This window comes from Narcine bancroftii, chromosome 10 (assembly GCF_036971445.1).
Source record: "Narcine bancroftii isolate sNarBan1 chromosome 10, sNarBan1.hap1, whole genome shotgun sequence".
NCBI lineage: Eukaryota > Metazoa > Chordata > Chondrichthyes > Torpediniformes > Narcinidae > Narcine > Narcine bancroftii.
In genome coordinates this window covers 35,724,701-35,750,271 of record NC_091478.1, presented here as the reverse complement: position 1 = coordinate 35,750,271, position 25,571 = coordinate 35,724,701, and the positions used below count along the sequence as shown (strand labels likewise).

General features: G+C 43.3%; 1 protein-coding gene across 2 annotated transcripts in view; it reads left to right on the top strand.

The window, feature by feature from the left end:
- minpp1b (multiple inositol-polyphosphate phosphatase 1b) overlaps nt 1-25,571 on the top strand; it is a 105,589-nt gene that overhangs the window by 34,402 nt on the left and 45,616 nt on the right. For both annotated transcript variants that reach the window (XM_069900652.1, XM_069900653.1), the window contains exon 3: nt 1,831-1,964. In XM_069900652.1, the coding sequence (XP_069756753.1) occupies nt 1,831-1,964 (134 nt within the window). The remainder of the gene's footprint in view (nt 1-1,830; nt 1,965-25,571) is intronic.

The window sequence follows — 25,571 nt, the reverse complement described above, 5'->3', positions numbered from 1 at the left end:
CAAGCATTATTACATCAGTGCGGATTGTTAGAATGGTAGTATAACAGTCATTCCTCCAACAAGCATTATTACACCAGTGCGGATTGTTAGAACGATGGTATAACAGTCATTCCTCCAACAAGCATTTTCACACCAGTGCGGATTGTTAGAACAATGGTATAACAGTCATTCCTCCAGCCAGCATCATTACACCAGTGGGGATTGATAGAACGATGGTATAACAGTCATTCCTCCAGCCAGCATCATTACACCAGTGGGGATTGATAGAACGATGGTATAACAGTCATTTCTCCAACAAGCATTATTACACCAGTGCGGATTGTTAGAACGATGGTATAACAGTCATTCCTCCAGCCAGCATCATTACACCAGTGGGGATTGATAGAACGATGGTATAACAGTCATTCCTCCAGCCAGCATCATTACTCCAGTGCGGATTGTTAGAACGATGGCATAACAGTCATTCCTCCAGCCAGCATCATTACACCAGTGGGGATTGTTAGAACGATGGTATAACAGTCATTCCTCCAGCCAGCATCATTACACCAGTGCGGATTGTTAGAACAATGGTATAACAGTCATTCTTCCAACAAGCATTATTAAACCAGTGCGGATTGTTAGAACTATGGTATATCAGTCATTCCTCCAACAAGCATTATTACACCAGTGTGGATTGTTAGAACGATGGTATAACAGTCATTCTTCCAACAAGCATTATTACACCAGTGTGGATTGTTAGAACGATGGTATAACAGTCATTCCTCCAACAAGCATTATTACACCAGTGTGGATTGTTAGAACGATGGTATAACAGTGTTTCCTCCAACAAGCATTATTATACCAGTGGGGATTGTTAGAACGATGGTATAACAGTCATTCCTCCAGCATCATTACAACAGTGGGGATTGTTAGAACGATGGTATAACAGTCATTCCTCCAACAAGCATTATTACACCAGTGTGGATTGTTAGAATGATGGTATAACAGTATTCTTCCAACAAGCATTATTACACCAGTGTGGATTGTTAGAACGATGGTATAACAGTCATTCCTCCAACAAGCATTATTACACCAGTGCGGATTGTTAGAACGATAGTATAACAGTCATTCCTCCAACAAGCATTATTATACCAGTGGGGATTGTTAGAACGATGGTATAACAGTCATTACTCCAACAAGCATTATCACACCAGTGCGGATTGTTAGAACAATGGTATAAAAGTCATTCCTCCAGCCAGCATCATTACACCAGTGGCGATTGTTAGAATGATGGTATAACAGTCATTCCTCCAGCAGGACTCATTGGACAAAGATCTCCCGGTGGAATTATTGTCCTGACCCTACCTCCTGAAGGGATCATTGTATAATTGCCAGTAGTGAGGAACCTGGCTGATATTTCCTTTTTTCTCCTTTCCCAGCTTGTAGACTGAGATGGAATGCAGTATTCTATGTAATGTAAGATCAGGGACCAGTGCACTTAGATTGAAACAAAGTGTTATTGCCTAATCTGTCACTCTTTAGACTGATGAATCATAGTCTGATTTTAGCTCATAGGGGTTATTGGGTTGGGAGGGGGTGGGGGGAACGCAACTGCAAGATTATAATAAAATAAGTCCAAGAAGTGGTTATTTCCTCCAATTACTATTACAAATATGTGCAGATGGTGAACTCATTCTAAATCAATCCAAGGGCAAGTTAGACAACTGCCAATGCACAAAAGGGAACATTTCATTCAGATTCACCTATTTTGCTTGCCTTGTATGAGTCATGCTTAAATTGGAAAGTCTAAAATAATCTTTTAACTGCTCCAATTATTTGTTTGTTTCTCAGGTTTTGGAATATTTGGGTGATCTGAAGCAATACTGGAAAACAAGCTATGGATATGAAATTAATGGTCTCTCCAGCCACAAGCTGTTCCAGAATATATTCCAATATATAGACCAGACCATCGAAGAGAACGAGAGGTAAAGATTCCATCTTTAAAACTTTTCACAGTAATGGAGTAATCAGCCTAATCAAAGCTCCATGTTTCCTGTGCAGATATATCAGAGTGAATAAACACACAAAAAGGCTTTTAGTTCAAGATTGACTGCTGTGTTATATTGTGGACATATATTTTTCCCTGAATTACAGTGCACAATTCTGAGGATAACTGGAGCCTTGGGAAAATAAAACTGCAGTTAATCTGAATTTAAAGTGAAATTTGTTTATCTTTTTTTACTTCTCTCTGTCTATAACTTGCTTCCTGATAACATTTCATGTTCCCTCCCTTTCGTTTTTTTGCCTTATATCTGTAAATTTTCATTTCTTAGTTAGTAATGCCAATTAAAAGGGTAGCTATCACTTAATAATTTCTTTGATTTTTGTTTTCTTCTTCTTTTTCTCTACCTTTAACCCTCTCCTCTCCTCACATAACCTTTCCTATCAGCACAGAATTCCAGAGACTGGGCTCCCATGTCATTCTTTATTATTTCTGATATATCTCCAAGTAGCAAATTCTTCATTGTCTTCTAATCTTATTGTAGTTTCTCTTCATTTACTCACATACTTCTTCATTAATGATTGACAAGGGGCTGTTGATATTTGAGAGATCTTAAGAAGAAACATTAATCTTCATGAGGATGATGGGTAGTCTCTTGGAACAGGTTAGGGCAGCACGGTTAGCGGAGCGGTTAGCGCAACACTGTTAACAGTGCCAGTGATCAGGACTGGGGTTGAAATCCGGCACCGTCTCTAAAGAGTTTGTATGTTCTCCCCGTGTCTGCATGGGTTTCCTCCACCATTCAAAACATACCAGGGGTTGTAGTTTAATTGGGCAGGGCAGGCTTGTGGGCCAGAATGGGCTGTTACTACGTCTAAATTTAAAATTTAAATTAAAAAAAACAGGAAAAATGTCCAATTCTAACACTGTGCATAAACATGTACCAGTCCTAAACTCTTGCTTAATCATGTATCTATTCCTTTCTAATCTAAAAGCCTCAAACTACTGGAAATGGTCTATTCTACTTTTATCTGTTATATTTCTGCAAACCATATATGTAATTTAAACATTTGTTATCTACATCCTCCTGTCTTGCAGAGGACAGAAAATGTCCCAGTTATACCATTGTTAGATGAAGCCACTATTAGCTTTCCTTTCCCCTTAATTCTATGCTGATCAAGGCAAGTCATGTTGCCCTTGTCCCCAGAAGCATCATTGAGCTCACTTTTTCGTCAGCAGGCATATCACTGCCTGTTGATGTAAAACTGTGCCTCACTGGGATGCTTTGGTCCCAGTCTGATCACAGTGATTACCTCCTGCAGCACTGCAAATTTATTCCCATCTCCTGTCTACATGTCCACACTTTGTGCCAGAGATAACTTCGTGTGTGAGCATTGGCCCAGCAGGAATAGGATCATGGCTGACCAGATTCACAGGTGACCTTTGTAAAGTAGACTGCAGATCCAGTTGAGGGTGAAAATTAACTTGTGGATATTGAAGGAGTTCAATTGATAGTTAAAGCCAGACCTGCAGCCTGTGGTCTCAGACCATAGACTGCTCATTTTGAAAAGCAGACAGTAATATAAAAGGCAAACAAAAAGGATGTTAATTCATGTCCTCATAAGGGGATACTTAAAAAAAATAGTAAACTTGTATTCCCCTTGAATATACTTTTTAAATAAAATATTGCCAAATCTAGCATTGTTACCATATATGTTTGTGATCTATGTTGATACCATGTAATAGTTGGCACCCTCCCTTTTTTGCCCGAAAATCATGTGATTTCCAGATATTTGGGATGAATATGTAAAAATGAGTCAGCATGTAGAAGGATCACAACCTTTCAAACTCGTGGTTTCAAAACTTCGCCTCCATTTTGTTTCAAAATGTCTGCCAGAGGATACAACAAATATACAGCAGGATTCAAACTGCATGTTGTTAAATTTACTGAGAAGACAAATAACTGAAACAGCAAGAGCAATTTATGTATCAGAGAAACTTGAGAGATTGGAGAAAGATATCAAACAAACTTCAAACAACGCTGAAAATAAAGTGTGCTGACAGGTAAATCTAGCAAGTGCAAAATGTTGCTGAATGGCTGATAAAATCAGAAAGATGGAAAATATGTTACTCATGGCGCCATTCAAATCCATGCACGAAAGGAAATGAAAGAAAAGAATTTTGGATTTTATGGGAAGTGCTGGATGGTGCATGAGGTTCATGACGTGGTATGACTTCACACTTCAGCAGAGAACTAAGATTTCACAAAAGCTGCCCACTGATCTGGATGACAAAATATTATAGTTTCACCATTTTGTTAGCAGACCTCAGAAGAAGGAAGGCTACGTTACCATGAATTGGGCACATGGATGAAACACCAATTACACTTGGCATGCCGGAGAATTGAACAGTGAACCAAAAAGGAGAAAATATAGTATTTGGTGAAAAACAGTGGTCATGAGAGAAGTAGGCTTACTTTGGCTCTATCTTGCATGGCTGATGGTACTGTGATAGAGTATGTAGAGGTGTTGGGGAGATAAATTGGGAAAGGTTTGTTAGACCAGGTCACACACAAACACTTTAAAACAGAATTTTTGCAGGAGCTTTTGCAAGAGGGCTCAGACTCATGATGGACTGTCATTTCCAAAAGGCAACAAATGTAACAACCAGAAATGAATCTGATTTGTTTTATTTAATGGGTAAACTGGCCTTGAAGCTGACAGTTGAATCTTGTATTCCGCATTATTGCCAATAATGTGTCCTTCTGGCCCATTCCATGCTTTAAAGCAGAGTTTTCTGTAAATTCACTTTGTCTGGAAAACAGAACATGTGATCTTTGCAGGCAGCGAGGAGAAAAAAAACAGGCTTTGCTCTCAGAGAGGAGGGAGTGAGTGAGAGAGAGAGAGAGAGAGAGGAGAGACACAGACATCGGTTCCAGAGATACAAGCTGGCAAGCTTTGGAAGACGGTCTGGTCAAAGGAGAGGACTGGCTGTCCATTGTTTCCCTTGGACTAGGAGAAACAGAAAAGATCTCTGTCGTGACCTGAAACAAGAAAAACTCTCTCTCTGAAAACCAACAAGAACCCTTCTGAGTGGTAACCATTCACCTGTTAAGCACCAAAGCCTGGTGAACTTTATTAATGTTAACTTCTGTGCACAGTACAAGAATTATCTGCAACCAGTGAGATTGGACTGTGAACTAAAGAACTTTGCTGAACTTACACACACATTACACACTTAGAAGGGGGTTAAGTAGGTTAAGCGAGTCAATAGAGATAAGTTAAAGTTTGATTCTATTTCATGTTCAAAGATAATTAAAAGCAACTTTTGTTTAAGTAACCCTTTGTCATGGTGTATATCTATTGCTGCTGAGTTTTGGGGTCCTATGGACTCGAAACACTACTAAATTAAAGCCAATAATTGTTTTTAAGAGAAATTGCCAAAAGGAATTGTCATCCATGTACATCCACAAGGCTGGATAGATGAAGGCGAATGTAGAAAATGGATAAAGGAAGTTTGGCAGTTGCAGCGTGGTGGCCTATGCAAGAAAAAGCTTGCTCATCTGGGATCAATTTCATACACATTGAGTGAAGAATGTTGATGACCCCTGATTAGAAACCACTCATGTGGCTTTAATTCCCAACATACTTACAAGTGTTTTGCAACCAATGGATGTAAGTATCAAAAGGCCACTTGAGAACATGACGAGAACGAGGTGGAGTAATCGGATATGTGAAGGAGAAAAAGCATAGATGAAAGGAGAAAGTATGCGGTCTCATCACTGTATCAGATCTTCATGGAAGGAAATGAAAACCAACAAATGATTCAAGAAACATGGAATTTCGAATGTGTTGGATGGTATTATGAAGACTCGCAGATTGCGAACAGAATGGATGAAGATGAGAATGTATATAATGATATCATTTACCCTGATGATTATCATGTTGTGCTGACGATGTGAAATGAGCTTTTGTGTTTGAAAGCTTTATTACGGTAAATGTTTACTTCACTATTTTGCATTCATACCGTGAATAAAACTTAATACTGGTAATTATTTTTGATTCTATTATTTAGATAATTTATGTCTTAAGATGCATTGAATGCATTAAAAACAAAAATGCAGTAAAGAAAATGATACCAGAATCCTGAATATCAAATTGTGGTTAAAGCTTCTGTGATGCGAGCAGAGTATGTTTATGGCAGAGTGTTACAATAGTTTCAATACACAGACTCCATATTATTACTTTAGTTCATTGAATTTTAGTTCTTTATTCATTTGGACTTCTGTTGCAGGCTCGGTACTTTTGGATGCATGTGTGAATTATAGCTCCTCAAAGGTCGACCCCCTTTTTTTGGCCTGAAAAAGTGGTTAAAGATTATCTGGTTATTACATGTGTATATGAGGTATCTTTAGTGGCCATATATTATACTCCTGACAGCAGATGGGGTTAGCAGATGCCATTCTGTAACCCCATGGAGAGGAAACTCCTCTATTGTCATTAAACAGTATAATTCCCGGTATCTGGCACCTACAGAGATTGAGGATACTGGATATGCAAATTTTCTACTTGCCTGAGACACAATCTTAAAATGCCTAGCTAATACACCTGTGTTAAGAATAAACAGTTAACAAGACAAAAGACAGTGAAAAAAAAAGTAATTTGGAAAAAACAATTCAGTGTTGTGGTCCTCAATTTTGTATTCCATTTAATCAAGTAATTCCCGTAACTTAGAAAATTTAAATTCGAACCCCAATCATTGCGCTAACCCTGCCACTGTCATAATTAACTCTTTCACCCCCCCCCCCCCCCCCTACCCATGTTTGTAGATAATGCCTTACTAAAGGCAGTTGCAGAAGCAGTTAGTGCAACACCATTGTAGCACCAGTGATCAGGACCAGACCTGGGTTTGAGTCCCACACTATCTGTAGGGAGTTTGTATGTTCTCCCGTGTCTGCAAGGGTTTTCTCTGGGGGCTCTGGTTTCCTCCCCTCATTCAAAACATACCGGGGGTGTAGGTTAATAGGGTGTAAATTGTGTGGCACAGGCTTGTGATCCAAAATGGTTTGTTACCGTGCTGTATGTCTCAATTTAAAATGTAAATTTAATATACTTAATACTAATAAATATAAAGATTCTTATTTGGGAGGGATAGGGTGATACTTTGTGTTAGTCGCCCCAGCGGCAAGCAGCATTTGCTGGCACTTCATCCTGGGCATCACCATTTTATTCAAACGCAACTTTATTCAAACTTGTTCAAATAGCTGCTGAGGGCAGGGCGTAAGTGCTAGGCCAGGCCTTCATCCTGGCACTGCCATTTTATTCAAACGGTTACTGCAGGCAAGGCACAACCGTGGCGCTCTACTGGCTGAATGTTTGCTCCCATCTTCACCAATGATTGTGTATTGCTTCGGAGAACACTTACTTTTACAATTTTAAACTTTTTTTATTTTTTATTTAAATTATACATTTTAAAATTTTATTTATTTCCTTGATTTTTTTTTGCTGGTTGCTTGAGTTGAGTTGCCAGTTGCTTAAATATCAGATACTAGGGATTTTACTGTATTTCAAAGAGAATTAAAAAAACAGAAGCTTTCATTCTTTACTGAGAGTAAATTTAATTCTATGCAAGTATGAAACCTTGCAATCTCTTTTCAGTTTTTTTTGTGATGTTGACTGCCTCCACTAAAAGATACCTCCCTTCAGTCTGTTTTCAAGGTCTCGTATGTGAATTTTGTGCCAAAGTAAATAATTCATGAGTGCACTGGGACACTGCTGGACTGCAGTGTTTCCATTGCAAATGTTTTCTAATTGTTGAAATATGCAAATACTTTTATCTAGGCACTTTGTCCTAGATAATGAAATGTGGAGTCTGCTGTATATTGTGTACATTCCCTCTCTCCCATAAATGTAGAAATCTACAGCACAGTACATGCCCTTCAGCCACAGTGATGTGCTAACCTAATAACTTATTCTAACAAGTGCCTAGAATTTCCTTTGTGCCTAAGGGACAGCACATTCAATGTTTAACACAACACTGTTACAGTGCCAGCGAGGGACATTCTTCCAGTGTCTGTGTGGGTTTTCCCGCTGGCTCCAGTTTCTTCCAACCGTTCAAAACGTACCGGGGGTTCTAGCTCAATTGGGTGTAATTGACACGGGTTCATGGGCTGAAAGGGCCTGTTTAAATAAATAAAATAATCCTACATTTTTCTCAATGTTGCATCATGACTAAAGTCAGAAAGTTTAAATTTTAATTTTTAAGAAACATTTGCTGCCCATATGTCCTTCTTTCTTCTTTCTTTTCTTTGGCTTGGCTTCGCGGACGAAGATTTATGGAGGGGGTAAAAAGTCCACGTCAGCTGCAGGCTCGTTTGTGGCTGACCAGTCCGATGCGGGACAGGCAGACACGATTGCAGCGGTTGCAAGGGAAAATTGGTTGGTTGGGGTTGGGTGTTGGGTTTTTCCTCCTTTGCCTTTTGTCAGAGAGGTGGGCTCTGCGGTCTTCTTCAAAGGAGGCTGCTGCCCGCCAAACTGTGAGGCGCCAAGATGCACGGTTTGAGGCGTTATCAGCCCACTGGCGGTGGTCAATGTGGCAGGCACCAAGAGATTTCTTTAGGCAGTCCTTGTACCTTTTCTTTGGTGCACCTCTGTCACGGTGGCCAGTGGAGAGCTCGCCATATAATACGATCTTGGGAAGGCGATGGTCCTCCATTCTGGAGACGTGACCCATCCAGCGCAGCTGGATCTTCAGCAGCGTGGACTCGATGCTGTCGACCTCTGCCATCTCGAGTACCTCGACGTTAGGGGTGTGAGCGCTCCAATGGATGTTGAGGATGGAGCGGAGACAACGCTGGTGGAAGCGTTCTAGGAGCCGTAGGTGGTGCCGGTAGAGGACCCATGATTCGGAGCCGAACAGGAGTGTGGGTATGACAACGGCTCTGTATACGCTTATCTTTGTGAGGTTTTTCAGTTGGTTGTTTTTCCAGACTCTTTTGTGTAGTCTTCCAAAGGCGCTATTTGCCTTGGCGAGTCTGTTGTCTATCTCATTGTCGATCCTTGCATCTGATGAAATGGTGCAGCCGAGATAGGTAAACTGGTTGACCGTTTTGAGTTTTGTGTGCCCGATGGAGATGTGGGGGGGCTGGTAGTCATGGTGGGGAGCTGGCTGATGGAGGACCTCAGTTTTCTTCAGGCTGACTTCCAGGCCAAACATTTTGGCAGTTTCCGCAAAGCAGGACGTCAAGCGCTGAAGAGCTGGCTCTGAATGGGCAACTAAAGCGGCATCATCTGCAAAGAGTAGTTCACGGACAAGTTTCTCTTGTGTCTTGGTGTGAGCTTGCAGGCGCCTCAGATTGAAGAGACTGCCATCCGTGCGGTACCGGATGTAAACAGCGTCTTCATTGTTGGGGTCTTTCATGGCTTGGTTCAGCATCATGCTGAAGAAGATTGAAAAGAGGGTTGGTGCGAGAACACAGCCTTGCTTCACGCCATTGTTAATGGAGAAGGGTTCAGAGAGCTCATTGCTGTATCTGACCCGACCTTGTTGGTTTTCGTGCAGTTGGATAATCATGTTGAGGAACTTTGGGGGACATCCGATGCGCTCTAGTATTTGCCAAAGCCCTTTCCTGCTCACGGTGTCGAAGGCTTTGGTGAGGTCAACAAAGGTGATGTAGAGTCCTTTGTTTTGTTCTCTGCACTTTTCTTGGAGCTGTCTGAGGGCAATGAGGGCACCCTCATCAGTGTCTATGCTCCAACCCTCCAGGCGGAACCAGCAGAAAAGAACAAGTTCTACACCGACCTGCGCAACCTCATCCAACGTACCCCTACAGCCGACAAGGTTGTCATCCTGGGCGACTTCAACGCTCGTGTCGGCAAAGACTCAGAAACCTGGCCAGGAATCCTGGGCAAGCATGGCGTCGGCAAGTGCAACGACAATGGGCGCCTCCTGTTGGAGCTCTGCGCAGAACAGCGGCTTGTCATTACAAACACCCTTTTTCAGCAGAGGGACAGCCTTAAGACCACCTGGATGCATCCCCGATCCAAACACTGGCACCTCCTGGACTACATCCTGGTGCGAGAAAGTGACAAACAAGATGTGCTCCACACCAGGGTCATGCCTAGCGCGGAATGCCACACTGACCACCGGCTGGTTCGCTGCAAGCTCAACCTTCACTTCAAGCCAAAGCCCAGGAACAATAAAGCCCCCAGAAAGAGGTTCAATGTTGTAAAACTGCAGTCAGACGAAGCGAGAGGAAACTTCCAGGCAAACCTCAAAGCAAAGCTCGACGTTGCAACCCGCCTCCCGGACCCGTCCCCTGAAACCCTCTGGGATCAGTTGAAGACTACCATACTGCAATCCACTGAAGAGGTACTGGGCTTCTCCTCCAGGAAAAACAAGGACTGGTTTGACGAAAACAGCCAGGAAATCCAGGAGCTGCTGGCAAAGAAGCGAGCTGCCCACCAGGCTCACCTTACAAAGCCGTCCTGTCCAGAGAAGAAACAAGCCTTCCGTCGCGCATGCAGCCATCTTCAGCGCAAACTCCGGGAGATCCAAAATGAGTGGTGGACTAGCCTCGCCAAACGAACACAGCTCAGCGCGGACATTGGCGACTTCAGGGGTTTCTACGAGGCTCTAAAGGCTGTGTACGGCCCCTCACCCCAAGTCCAAAGCCCGCTGCGCAGCTCAGACGGCAAAGTCCTCCTCAGCGACAAGATCTCCATCCTCAACTGATGGTCAGAACACTTCCAATCTCTTTTCAGTACCAACCGCTCAGTCCAAGATTCCGCCCTGCTCCAGCTCCCTCAACAGCCCCTAAGGCTAGAGCTGGATGAGGTTCCCACCCTGGATGAGACATATAAGGCAATCGAACAACTGAAAAGTGGCAAAGCAGCAGGTATGGATGGAATCCCCCCAGAAGTCTGGAAGGCTGGCGGCAAAACTCTGCATGCCAAACTGCATGAGTTTTTCAAGCTTTGTTGGGACCAAGGTAAACTGCCTCAGGATCTTCGTGATGCCACCATCATCACCCTGTACAAAAACAAAGGCGAGAAATCAGACTGCTCAAACTACAGGGGAATCACGTTGCTCTCCATTGCAGGCAAAATCTTCGCTAGGATTCTACTAAATAGAATAATACCTAGTGTCGCTGAGAATATTCTCCCAGAATCACAGTGCGGCTTTCGCGCAAACAGAGGAACCACTGACATGGTCTTTGCCCATATGTCCTAATTAACTTACAACCCCCATACAATTTTGAAGGTTGGGAAGAAACCACAGCCGTGGGAAGAACATACAAAGTCCTTACAGACAGCGCCGGGTTCGAACCCAGGTTGCTGATGCGGTAATATTATTACACTAACTGTTGCCTTTATCAAGCAAAATTTGACACTCAGCTATTTAAGAAGATCCTGATGCAGGTAACCAGAGGCTTTGTCAAAAACATGAAGGGTGAGGTGGAGGTAATGCAGTTTACTAGAGAAAGGATATAATGAAAATCATATTTGTGCAGGAGGTTTGAATGTGAGAATTACAGCAACATTGGACAAAAAGTGGATTTCCAAGTCACGTGGTTTTCACTGCACTTTTAGACTTGATTCTTTGTCTTTATCTGACATCAGGCCCAGATTCATAAATGTCGCTCAGCTATCAGTGTATACTACATTTCTAGATTGGACTCTATACAGCTATCCTGGAATTATACTGAACTAGCAACAGACATTTAAACTATTGTAAGAATGCATGTCCATGTGAGTAAAATAACAATGTTGATGTGAATATTTTATCAAATAAATATTGCTCAATAGACTTCAATTCTTGAACCGTGGTTAATTAACACCCAGGTCCTTCTCCCAGATATGGTGGTTGTTTCCACACTTTACCTGCAACACTGCTTGGGATCCCAGTATAGGACAATATGGTCTATTTACTAACAGAATCCATTCTCACTATAAACCACAATGTCCTTCACCCTCTCCAAAGCTGCTTGTTCACCCACCCTAGGTGCTCAGAATCATTGTAAAGAGAGAGAAAGGGGTGAAGGAGAATAGAGGAAAATGAGGAGGGGGGGAGAAACGATATTTGAAAAGCAAACCAACTTTTCAGAGAAATGAGATGGATTTTACTAGATGGGTAAAGACAAGATTTTGTGATCAGTTCTGCATTGTGAGTTGATAAAGTTGGGATGGAAACTCCATAACCTGCAATATATTTAATTGTATTCCTTCTAGTTCACTTTTTCTCTCTGAGTGTTGTTCCTTTACAACTGGGAGCAGAGACATTGATGTACCGAAAGTGCACCTTTTGACCTATGTCGAATACTTCTGTGCTCTCCACACAACTTTATGGACTAAATATTTGAGAAACCAAAGTGTTTAAGAGGCTGTGCTTGAAAGCAGTATTAAATTAAAAATTGAAATCCAAGAGGTTGTGGCTATCAGCCATCACATGTGGTAGAAACACAAGAAGAAACCAACTTATTTACTGCTTCAAACTCACACACTTATTAGTTCCATGTGGGTTCCAGTGGTCTCAGCACTCGTGCAGGGCGGAAGTGATGTCAACTTCCTGTTCGTTGTTTTGCCCTGCACTGAGAGCTCCCAAGTATATCTAAGACTGTGGACTCGATCCCGACTGCTGGCACCAGTTTGTCTGCCGTGTGGATGAGCTTCCACATGACCCCCTCTCCCCCCAGAACCAGCAATAGGGGGCGCTGAAACCATATTCTGAACACTGTCTGCTTTATGTGGCCACCCTGACTGGTGGGACCACGACTAGGTGCTCAATGTCCGGGTGTGTCGGCTTGAGGCGGTCTATGGTAAATGTCTCCTCCTGACCACCCACATCCAAAACACGTTGCCCCGTTATAACGTACCCCTTTGAAGGGTCCTTCATACAGCCACTGCAGGGGTGGTCTGTGCGCTCCTCGGCAGACCAATGTACTCGCTCTGCTGCAGGTCTTTGGGTATGAAAGAGAACCTTGCCCCGTGGTGGGACGTTGGCACCAGAGCCAGTGTTCTGAGTCTCTCCCAAAGTCTTGTCAGGACCTCTGCTGGCGCATCCTCTTTGCCATGGGGCGTGGGCATGAATTCACCAGATACTGTGAGCATTGCACCATAAACTAATTCAGCGGATGACACTGCTAGGTCTTCCTTGGGGGCTGTGCGGATGCCCTATAGCACCTAGGGGAGTTAGTTTATCCAGTTAGGCCCTTAGAGGTGTAACTTCAGATGCTTGTGGAAATGTTCCACCAGGCTGTTCAATTGAGGGTGGTATGCATTCGTCTGGTGGAGCTGGATTCCTAGTAAATGCACTTCCATTGACCACAGAGCCAAGGTGAACAATGCCCCTCTGGGCAGACAGCCCGAATCTCGTCACCCAGGTTGTGATCAGTGTCCTGGCGCATGTCTCTGCCATCATGTCGGTGATTGGGATGGCTTCCAGCCACCTCGTGAACCTGTCCACCATTGTAAATAGGTACCTTGCTTCTCTTGAGATGGGTAGTGGGCTGATGATGTCCATGTGCACATGCTTGAACCTCTTGTGTGTTGGCTGGTGCCTTTTCATGCATCTGGTCCTTGGAGGTCTGGCAACGTGTACACACGTCCTGCTCCAGTGGCTGACCTGCTTGCATAGGCTATGCCACTTGAAACAATCTGCGATTAGTTGGGTGTTCACACCTGGATGGAAGGGTGGGCTAACCTGTGCAAAGTGTCGAAGATCTGGCACCTCCAAGTGGTCGATACAATGGGCCGAGGTTGCCCGGTTGAAGTGTCGCACAGGAGCTTGGTACCTCTGGGCCCAATTGGTTCACCTTCAAAGCAAATTCTGGTGACTGTGGTTCGTAATGTTGATAGTTCTTTGACCCCCTGTTACGCCTCTGCTAACGCTGTGTATTCCACTCCCAGAAGCAAAGCGTACACTGACAGGATGGACATCCAGGACATGTTGCTCTTCCCCAAGATATGCTTGATTTGACAGATGTCGCAGCTGGCGAGCAGATCACGGGTTGAACACCTTGCCAAATGTGAAGATGAGGGGGCTTGTAATCAGTGAATTCAATCCCTTCCAGGAAATACCTGGTGTTGAATGGCCAGAGATAGGGTCAGCAGCTCTTTGTTGAATGTGCTGTTCTTGATCTCTGGGGACTGCAGGTGTTGCTGAAATAGATGAGCAGCTTCCAATGGCCTTTGATTAACTGTTCAAACATGCCACCGACTGCTGCTTTGGAGGCATCTACGGTGAGGGCTGTGGGGATGTCTACCCAGGGGTGGACCAGAAGCCTGGTGTTTGCTAGATTGTCCTTGGTCTTGCCGAAAGCCGCCACCACTTCTTCTGTCCAAGCTACCTCTTTGGTTTTGCTACACATCAAGCCGAACAGTGGGGTGGGGCGCATGATCCGGGCCACTGAGGGATGAAATGGTGGTAAAATTAACATTCCTGATGAATTCCTGAAGGCCTGTGTTGGGCCTGGCAAATTTGTGAATGGCCTCCACTTTTCCTTACAGGGGAACAGCTTCATGATGGTCGATCCAGTTCCCAAAGAACTTAATGGTGGTAGGTCAAACTGGCACTTGGTGAGGTTGACCGCCAGGCCATTGTCACTGAGGCGGCGGCAGAGTAGGCGCAGGTGTGCTCTGTGTTCCTGGCGGGAGCGGCTGGTTACCAGGATGACATCCAGGTAGATAAATTGGAAGTCCAGGTCCCACCCTACTACTGCTTCTATGAGGCATCAGAAGATCTGGGCTGCGTGCTGAAGGCCGAATGGCATTCTAAGGAATTTGAAAAGGGTGAGGAGGGTTATGATGGCTGTCTTTGGGATATCATCTGAGTGGACAGGGACCTGATGATACCCACGCACTAGGTTGGTCTGTGAAATCCTGGATGTGAGGGACTGGGTACCTATCGGAGATGGTCGCTTTGTTCAGCCTCCTGTAGTCACTGCACACCCTCCATCCTCCTGCGGACTTGGGCACCATATGGAGTGGAGAGGCCCATGGGCTATCTGAATGCTGCACGATGCACATCTCCTCCATCTTGTTAAACTCCTCCCTTGCTAGTTGGAGCTTATCTGGTGGAAACCTGTGTGCTCAGGCATGCAGGGGTTATCCCTGAGTGGGAATGTGATGCATCACGCCATGTTTGGGGTCTATCCTGGAAAGTTGCAGCGTGATGATGGATGGGAACTCCACCAACACCCTAGCGAATTTGTTGTCCAAACATGACTGAGTCCAGGTGTGGAACCAGCAAATTGGCCTCGCTAAGGGGAGAGGTTTGAAATGTCTTTGCATCGACTAGCAGAAGAAGTCCGCACCCAATAATGGTTGTGACACTGCAGCCAGCGTAAACATCCACGTGAATCAACTGGACCCAAATTGCAAAGGGGTGGTGCATGTGCCATAGGTGTAGATGGTGCTGCAACAAGTTCCAGCCCAGCCCCTCTGGTCCTGGTATCTTGGTTCATGGGGTGGAAAGATGCTGATTTCTCCTCCTGTGTCTAATAGGAGCCTGCACCCGGAAAGTCTGTCCCAGACATACAAGAGGCTATCTCGCTGACCTGCTGCCATAGCCATCGGTGGCAGCTGGCTCTGTCGTTTTCCTGGAATGAGCATGGCATTTGGCATTAGTGGGCCCTGGATCCCCACCTCTGATGGTAGAAACACCAAGGCTGAGACCTGTTGCCGTCTCTTGGTGTGGGCAATGCTGGGACGCAGGGTGGCTCGGTCATCGGTCATGCTGAAGCACTAATTCCGAAGCTTGTTCTACTGTCTCTTTTTGCAAGCCACAGGACATCCGCGTGTGCGACCATCTTCCACAGGTTCCGAGAAATCCTCATTTGCTAGTAGGAGGTGGATATCCTCTGGCATCTGTTTCAAAAAGATCTGTTCAGAGTAGACATAGCTTACGGCTGTCTTCCAGTGCCAGCATGTCACTCATTAGCGTTGACGGTGTGCGGTCACCTAGACTTTCCCTATGCAGCAACCGCGCAGCCTATTCATGTCGTGAGAGGCCAAAATGCTGACCAACAAGGGTTTGAATGTCTCATACCTGCCAGCCTCCGAGAACTGCTACAGAAAGTCCATTATCGGCATGCCGTCTCTTGGTCGGGCACCACTACCACATAGTACTACCTGGTCTCATTGAAGACAATGTTCCTGAACCAGAACTGGGCCTCTGTTTGTTGAAACCAGACAAGGGGCTGAGTGGTCTAGAAAGTTAGCAGTTGAAGTGAAACTGTGTTTTGAAAAGTTGAGTCGCTTGCTGGAGTCATTCGTGTCTGATCCAAATGCTGTTTGACCGTAGGAGTCACCAATGTGGCTATTGGCCATCCTGAGTGGAAGAAACAGGGTGAGTCAAGTAGATTTTCAAACCAACTTATTTACCAATTCAAACCCGTGTGCTTAAAAGGTCATTCCGGGTCCAAGTGGTCGCAGCACTCGTGCGGGGAGGAAGTGACGTCAACTTCCTGTCTCTTTTTCCCCGCACTGAGAGCTCCCGAGTATGTCTCTGACTGCAGACTTGACCGCGACTGCTGGTACTGGTTCGCCTGCTGCGTGGGTGAGCCACCACAAGGTGTGCATTTCAAATAATCAGTGAGCTTGAAAGTCCTCTGCCACAAAGACTTGAGTGCAACCAAGTGATTCGTTAGACGTATCTGAGATGTCCAGTCCTTTAAATTGATGAAATCTGTTTACTGCAAGTAAGCACCCTGCAATTGCTTGGTGTGATGAGAATCTTTTCACTAAAATCCTTGAAATATCAAAGCTATGTTCCTGCCTTATTTCTGCTGTCACGCTTTTATGTATGATGCAAATCAGACCTTGCATTATTGCTACAGTACAGTTCCATTAAAAAAAAATCAGCTCCTTGAGCAAATTACTGTGTGCGTAATGAGGAGGTAATGATGATTCAGATATTTTGAATCAATGTAAACAAAGAGAAGTTCTAGGGACTCACCACATCAGGCAGCGTTCATGGAGAGAAATGGTCGGTCATCTCTTGGGGTTGGAACCCTGAACAGAGACTAAAATGGAAAGGATTAAGCATAAAAAAAGGAACATGGAATGGGTCAAAAACTGATAGGGCACTAGGCAGAAGAAGGTGGGAGATTTGGAGAGACAGCTGGACAGGAAACCACTGGGAGTGGGAGAGTGTAAGGAAAGGTTAGAGAGAAAAGCGAGACCTAAAACATTGACCATTTCACTCCATGGATGTTGAGCGACCTGCTGAGTTCCCTCCCACTTCACATTGTGCACTCAACATTCCAGAATCTCTTGTTTCTCTTTATCTTGTATCAGATGTATGACATTCTTTATATGCATGTTTAAGCTGAGAAAAGAATTTAAATTTGTAATATGAATGCATTCCAGACTACAATATTGCTTGTGCGCTGCATTGAAGTGTGACCTATGTACCCTCATTGAATAGATTACATAGATATTATGGTGATGAGAGAACTTCATGATTATTCAGCTTGCCTTTGATGCTTGAAGCATTTAGCTTTTGTAATGCTCGCAATCTTTGTTTTAATTCCTAGTGTACTTTAAGATCACAAGGTTTATTTTGTGTTGTACTCTGATGGGGTTGTAATTTAATATATGCTGTGTTAATTCCATTGAATTACAATCTAGGGATAAAATAATAAGTATTACTCATACCAACAATCCAGTTGTCTAAAAGGTGAACAATGACGTATTAGTTTAATTACTCTGTCGTGTTTGACGGAATACCTTGAGTAAGGGCAGGGTTACTGAGATTGTACCCAACAATTTGTCCTTGAAAAGAAGATTTGTTTGGCACTAATAAAATTAAAGATCTGAGGTAGAAATAAGATTTCCTCTTGAAACCACTTAACATCAATGTAAAACTGGAATGCAAGTTCATCCTGAAATGCACTGCATGTATATTTATTAAACCCTCAACAGAGCTGTTATTAAATTTAACACAAATTAGACATTTTTGAACTCTATGAGAAGGTATTTCAACAGTCTGAGGCTGTTTTCTTTCTCTATTATCTGTAATTAAGACTATAACACCAGTCAACAAACTATGCTAAGATGGGCTCTGACTGAATTACAAAAATCCACACTAATGTTCCAAACTTAATATTGGTTCATACGTCATTTGATTGCCATTTTAAAGGAACTATATGGTGCTAAAATAGTTCTCTCTCTCTGTGCATCAGATGTAGAAGTTGACATTGATACCAAGTTGCTTTAGTGTTTGTTGATAGGGAGAAATTTATTGACAATTTAAGACTTTTCATTGTTTTGTATGAAGTATTTGCTCTGTACTGGCAACTAGTAAAACCAGTGCCAGGCGAGGTCCAAGTTGTCATTATCACAATATGAGGAGACTTCTTGTTCTAGCTCTACCTTTGATTATGTATTACAACCGAGGGCATATAGAATGCTTGTCTGATTCACCTTTGTCACTAGAATGTATTTAGATGTTGCAATATAATACAAGTATATAATCTCTTATCTGAAATTTTGAGAACCAAACCTCCAAGTACCAAACATTTTTTCCCAAGGGTGTAATCTGCACACCAAAGCTCCCATTTGGCACTAAACATAACCCAACGTGGCCCACCGCGATCCAGCATTGTGTCTCAGTGCTAGTAATTTTATGGTCTATCTATCTCACTTCATTTATCAAACCCCACTCCCACCCCCGTCCAGAGACCCTTCTAGATAGGGGCGTATCTACCCAAAATAGTGCCTATGGGAGGAGTGGCCAATGCATCAAGGAGGTCTCACAAGAGATGGCCTTGGTGGCCGCCATGTTGTATTAGGCGTTGTATAATTGAGAGCAAATGCTAGGACAAGGAAGGTGGACAGGTGCGCCAAGCAGGTTGAGCGTTCCTTGTATGTCAGGGGTGACGGCGCTCAGCTGGGGAGGGTGGGTGCCGCCGCCCCTTAAATTCATGGCTATCCCTTCAAGTCGCCATTACTGTTATTCTATTATCTGAAAACCATGACCACCAGCCCCCCCACATCTCCATCGGGCACACTGAACTCAAAACGGTCAACCAGTTTACCTACCTCGGCTGCACCATTTCATCTGATGCAAGGATCGACAAAGAGATAGACAACAGACTCGCCAAGGCAAATAGCGCCTTTGGAAGACTACACAAAAGAGTCTGGAAAAACAGCCACCTGAAGAAACACACAAAGATCAGCGTGTACAGAGCCGTTGTCATACCCACGCTCCTGTTCGGCTCCGAATCATGGGTCCTCTACCGGCATCACCTCCGGCTCCTAGAACACTTCCATCAGCGCTGTCTCTGCTCCATCCTCAACATTCATTGGAATGACTTCATCACCAACATCGAAGTACTCAAGCTGGCAGAGTCCGCAAGCATTGAATCCATGCTGCTGAGGACCCAACTGCGCTAGGTGGGTCACGTCTCCAGAATGGAGGACCATCGCCTTCCCGAGATCGTGTTCTATGGCGAGCTCTCCACTGGCCACCGAGACAAAGGTGCACCAAAGAAGAGGTACAAGGACTGCTTAAAGAAATCTCTTGGTGCCTGCCACATTGACCACCGCCAGTGGGCTGATATCGCCTCCAACCATGCATCTTGGCGCCTCACAGTTCGGCGGGCAGCAACCTCCTTTGAAGAAGACCGCAGAGCCCACCTCACTGACAAAAGACAAAGGAGGAAAAACCCAACACCCAACCCCAACCCACCAATTTTCCCTTGCAACCGTTGCAACCGTGCCTGCCTGTCCCGCATCGGACTTGTCAGTCACCAACGAGCCTGCAGCTGACGTGGACATACCCCTCCATAAATCTTCGTCCGCGAAGCCAAGCCAAAGAAAGATTATCTGAAAAATTCTGAATTCTGAAAAGTGTCTGGTCCCATGGGTTTCGAATAAAAGATTTTGTTTGTTTTGAGTTAAGTATTGCCAAGAGTTAAATGAAACTTTTTAGCAGAATTGAAATCATCATCTCTTTTCCTTTATTTACCAAGCAGCTGACAGTGAATAAAAGTTTATCAAATTATTATTCAACCTTAAGAGCAAAAATAGAAAAGTGAGTCAGCATAATATAAGTAAATCTAATAAAAGTGGCTGAGATTAAGAACATTTGCAACAAAAATCACGCTGACCAAAATAAGCTCAAGCTTTTGTGTGCATTGTAATCTATCTGCTGCTTCTTTCCATTTATGGTAGTTTGAAGGAACTACACTTGAATCGCCAGGCGTGGATGGCTAAAGACTAAATACTTTTAAATGGGACCAAACTAGATAGACTCAATAGTCGTGGTAATATAGAGTGAAACCTCAGTTTTATCAACCAGGCGTAAAGGGTACAGAAAGCAGAGAATGAAGTGCAGGTTTCACAGAGTTTACCAATGGACATACTGAGAGCGAAAGATCACACATGTTAGCATAGGGAAGCTTGGATGCTAAAGGAAATTTGGGTTCTGATGAAGGGCAGCAGTTGGCGTAGTGATTAGCGCAATGCCTTTACTGCACCAGCGATCGAGATAGGGGTTTGAATCCCATGCTGTCTGTAAGGATTTTGTACGTTCTCCCTGTGGCTCCAGTTTCCTCCCACCGTTCAAAAACCTACAGGTATAGGTAAATTGGGAAACCTAAATGGCCTGTAACCATACTCTATGTATGTTAAAAATGTTAAAGAGCAAGAAGGAGGCAAGGGGTGGGTATAAACAGCTGGGATCGAGTGTTTACCTGGAGAAGTTTCAGGAACTGAGGAGCAAGCTAAAAAGGAAATCAGAAGGGCAAAAGGGAATCGGAGCTAGCTCTGACAGATAACATTAAGGATAATCTCAAGAGATTTTATGGATACATAAAAGGAAAAGGCGAAACCAATGAAGAAATGGGTCCCCTTAGGGATCAATGCAGTCAACTCTCTGAGAGCCACAAGACTTGGGTAAGGGCCTTTTTTTTTAATGAGGCGAAAGACAAGGGCTGAGGGACTTGGGCCGGTCTGAAAGCAGTCAGTTTAATGATTAGATTCCTCTAATTTCTTTTTTAAGTCCTCTACCTCCATTTCTACTGCTGCTTCCCGCTCTTCCATCTTGTCCATTCTTTTTCCCATTTCTGTTAAGGTCATATCTATTTTATTCATTTTCTCTTCTGTATTGTTTATTCTTCTTCTTAAATCATTAAATTCTTGCGCTTGCCTTTCTTTAAATGACTCCATGTATTCTTTAATAAGAGAAAGTATATCCTTTATCTTGCCTTTCCCTTCTTCTTCTATTTCACTGTACTCTTCCTCTTCCTCTTCTTCTTCCTCTGGGTTGGCCATCTGTTGTTTCTTTGTTGCCCTTTTCTTCTCTTCTTTCTTGTTTTCGTTGTCTTCTATGTTCTCCTCTTGCTGCAGGAGTTCTGCAGCTGTCATTGCCGGCTGTGGAGATCGACTCCCCAGCTGGTCACCCCTCCCGTCGGTGTGTTTTTTTGCATGCGCGGTTGCGCACTTTTACTTGTAGTCCACTTTCTACCGACCTGAGGGAGCGGGTTTCTCTCTCCACCGCGGGCCTCTTCGAACAGGTAAGGCCTTCTCCTTCTTCTTCCGTTGTCTTCTCTTCCTCTCTTCTTACCGTTGATTTCGATTTTTCTTTTTTCGTCGCCATCTTCTTTCCACCTTTATACTCACTTTTCTTTAATTTTTATTTTTGTGCCTTTGTGTTTTCCTTTGTTTTTTCTGACTTTTCTGGAGAGGGTTGGAGTTCACCGTCCAGCCACTACTCCATCACGTGACTCCCCCCCAGTCAGTTTAATGATTGAGGAGATGCTGAAGGTCCTAATGTGTATGAGGTTTGGCAAATTATCTGGGCCTGATCAGATATATGTGAGGATACTGTGGGAAGCTAGAGAAAAAAAATTGCAAGGGGCCTGGCTGAGAATTTTGAGTGGTTAAGTACAGGTAAGGTGCCAAAAGACTGGAGCTTTTGAAATGTTGTGCTTCCATTCAAGGAGGGCTGCAGGGACATACATGCCTGGAAACAACAGACCAGTGAGCCTAACATCACTGGTTGGTAAGTTACTAGAAACTATTCTGAGGAAGAAGATATACATGGATTTAGATGGGAATGGCTAATTAGGAAAAGTCAGCGCTATTCAGTTAGTGGGAGGTCATCTTACAAATCTGGTTTTATTTGAAGATGTGAACAAAAAGGTTGACAAGAGCAGAGCTGTTTTAAATCAGCAGGTGCAGGTTCAAATCAGTTACACAAATTGCAAATTTAAGTTCTTTGGAATCACTATCTTGGAGGATCTTTCCTGGACCCAACACACATGGCATCGTGAAGAATGCACATCAGTGCTTCTACTTCCTCAGGAGTTTGAGGAGGTTTGATGTGACATCGGAAACCTTGGCAAATTTCTCCTGTGCTGACTGGCTGCATCTCAGTCTGGTATGGGGACACCAATACCCCTGACTGAAAAGCCCTGCAAAAGGTAGTGGACACAGCCCAGGAAGTTACAGGCTCAACCCACCCCACCACCGAGAACATCTACAGGGAATGTTGCCATCGGAGCAGCAGCAGAAATCATCAAGGAACCACAGCACCCAGTACACCCTCAGTATTTGCTCTACCATTAGGAAAATGGTATGGGTACCACAAGACTCACACCATCAGGTTCAGGAACAGCTGCTGCCCCTCCACCATCAGACGCCTCAACAATAAACTAATCATTTAAGGACTCTTACTTTTGCATTTTAATAATTTTTTCCCCCCTCTCTGTATTGCAGTTAGTTTGTTCACATTTCTTTATTTATTTACATCTGTTCATGATGTACATTTAAAAAAAATTATACTACTAATAAATGGTAATTCTGTTTCACCCACAGGAAATAGAATCTCAGGGTTATAAATGACAATAAATCTGGAAAATCTGATTTCCCCTTCTTACTACTTTCATAGAGTGTGTTCTTTACAAATTGTGGGGTGGGTGGGATCAAAATTTTTAAAAGTGAGAAACTAAAAATGTAACATTTTCAATCTCAACCTCCCAACAATAGTCTGCCAATGCTATTCTTCATCAAATATCATATTAATATTTTGTGATTCACTGAATGAAAAACCTATGCCATGGCTCTATAATCATTGTAAAGAGATAAAGAAGTGGAAAGGTTCACATTTTAAAGCATCAGTGAAATGAAAGGGTTTTGTCACAGGTTGAAAGATTATAAGATCATAAAGCTCATAAACAGAATATTCTTAATGTGTTAATCTGGGTTACATTCAAGTGCCACATGCCAAAAAACAAATCCCTCAATACATGAAAAATATTCATGACAGAGTATCTTGAATGGATTGCAACACAGATTTGGCAGAATGAAATCCGGCTTTCAGCAAGGCATTCGATAAGGTTCTGCATTAAATTTTTTTTTTTTAACTTTAGACATACTGCACAGTAACAGGTCCTTCCAGCCTATGAACGCTTGCCACTCAATTACACCTAGCTGACCTACACTCCTGTACATTTTGAACAATGGGAGGACACCCACTCACACCAGGGAAGAATGTACAGACTCCTTATAGACAGTGCTGGATTCAAACCCAGATCGCTGGAGCTAGAACAGTTTTGCGCTTACTGTGCCACCTTTTTATCAGCAATAATGACCAAGCTATTTTCTTTTAATTGGAAATTAGGAGTTGGAAGTAGCCACATTGGTGTTGGTGTGCTGTTCAATAAGGTCATCACTTATCTGTTATCCATATCCCCGTTTTATCCCTTATTCCTTACAACAAATTCAGCAATCTACCTAAGTTGAAGAGTTGCAAATTTCTATCAATCTGTGTTCAGAAGTTTTACATCAGTGAATACCTGAAAAGTCTGGCTCTAACGTAAAGATTGAATTTTCTAATTTTGAGTTTATACTGCCTTGCCTTTGACTCTTGTTCAATAAAAGTAATTTCTCACTATTGACTTGAGCGTCCCTTCATACCATAGGATTTTAATCAATGCTCCCAACTTCCAACAAATGCAACTTGAGGTTGTCAATCTTTCCTTGTGCATTGGGAAGGGCAGTGGGTGTCACGTAGCAACGCTGCTCCCTACCTAATCGGAAGACACACCAGCTACCAATCAGGGTTTGGCCCTGCTCCACCCTTTGGTGCACACCATGCCATTGGATCCCTGTAAATTACTTGGGCTGCACTCTCCAGCCTGCCTGTACATGAAAATTATTCATGACATAATGAATTGCAATCCAGATTTTGCAGAATGAAAGCCGAATTCTAATGTTCAAGTTGTAAGAAGTTGTAAGTGAATAAACAGATTTGGTAGGTCTCAAAGGCAAGGACTCAACCTACATTTTTGGTAGTAAAGGATTTTATTTATATAATGCAAAACGTGGGAGAATGGTAACAGATGAAACACACACACACACACACACACACACACACACTTTACAGCAGCCATGGGAAAAAATAGCAGCAGGAAACAACGCGCACATTTTATGAGCCATCAAGGGAAAAAGTCAGTAAGCAATTTAACACACACGGGCAACTAATAACGTGAGAACAAAATGCATACACACGCAAGCAACTAAGGGAAAAGTCAATTCGATACCTGCCACCTCTTGACGCTGTGCAGGTGTGGCTCTTTGTTATTTAGGGACAGTAATCAACCTACCAAACCTGTTTCCTCACTTACAACAGTTTGTAACTTGAACATTAGGATACCGCTTTCATTTCTGCAAAATTCGGGTTGTGATTTATTCAAGGTATTCTATCATGAATAATTTTCATGTGACTATGTATTGGTTTCTCAGCATTTGGCACTTGAATGTAATTGTCTTGGGTAAACTTGTACCTCTCACTTTGTTCATTTTAGATTGGTCACACTGTTCGAGCTACCGAAAGAAAATAGACACCCACACCGAGAGCAGTTCAGTTTATACAAATGTTTATTACAAATTCAAAAGCTGATTTCAAACTACAATATGCAAGCCCTTCCAAATTATACTTATCAACGCCTGGACTGGTCCTAACTACCGAAGCGAGGCAATGACCGCACACTTGTAGTAGGTTGTCGGGGTGCCGGTAGCAGCTTCTCTACCTCCCTCGACCAGGACGTTAGCTGGACTCTAGAAGTTCTTCTTGCTGAGAGATGTTTCCACCCTTCAGAGAGTCTCCACTTCAGCAGTGGGACCATGGCTTGTATTACCCAAAAAATTGTTTACTCATAGCTTATCTCTTTGAATAAATGATTTAATTATCTTCAAGGTCTCCTGACAGTCTGCGACCAACAAAAGGCAACTGCATCTCTGGGCCTCATGGTGTAAATTAGATTATGTCTACTGATTCATATGCATCCCTGGGCCCCATGGTGGAATTTAGATGTGTCTATAATTCATGTGCATCCTGGGCCTCATGGTGGAATTTAAATGATGTCTTCTGATGCAACTGCATCCCTTCTTGCATAAGGTGGTCTAAGTCCTCCATTACAATAATCCAGATTAACACATGAAGAAAAAGCTTTATAATCCTATTGCCCTTCAACTTGTGACATTTCCTTCACTACATCGATGTGTTTGAATGAGAATATTTCCACTTAATTGTCTCTTTACAACTCTGATTATCCAAAATTGGATTCTCCAAAATCCCTAAT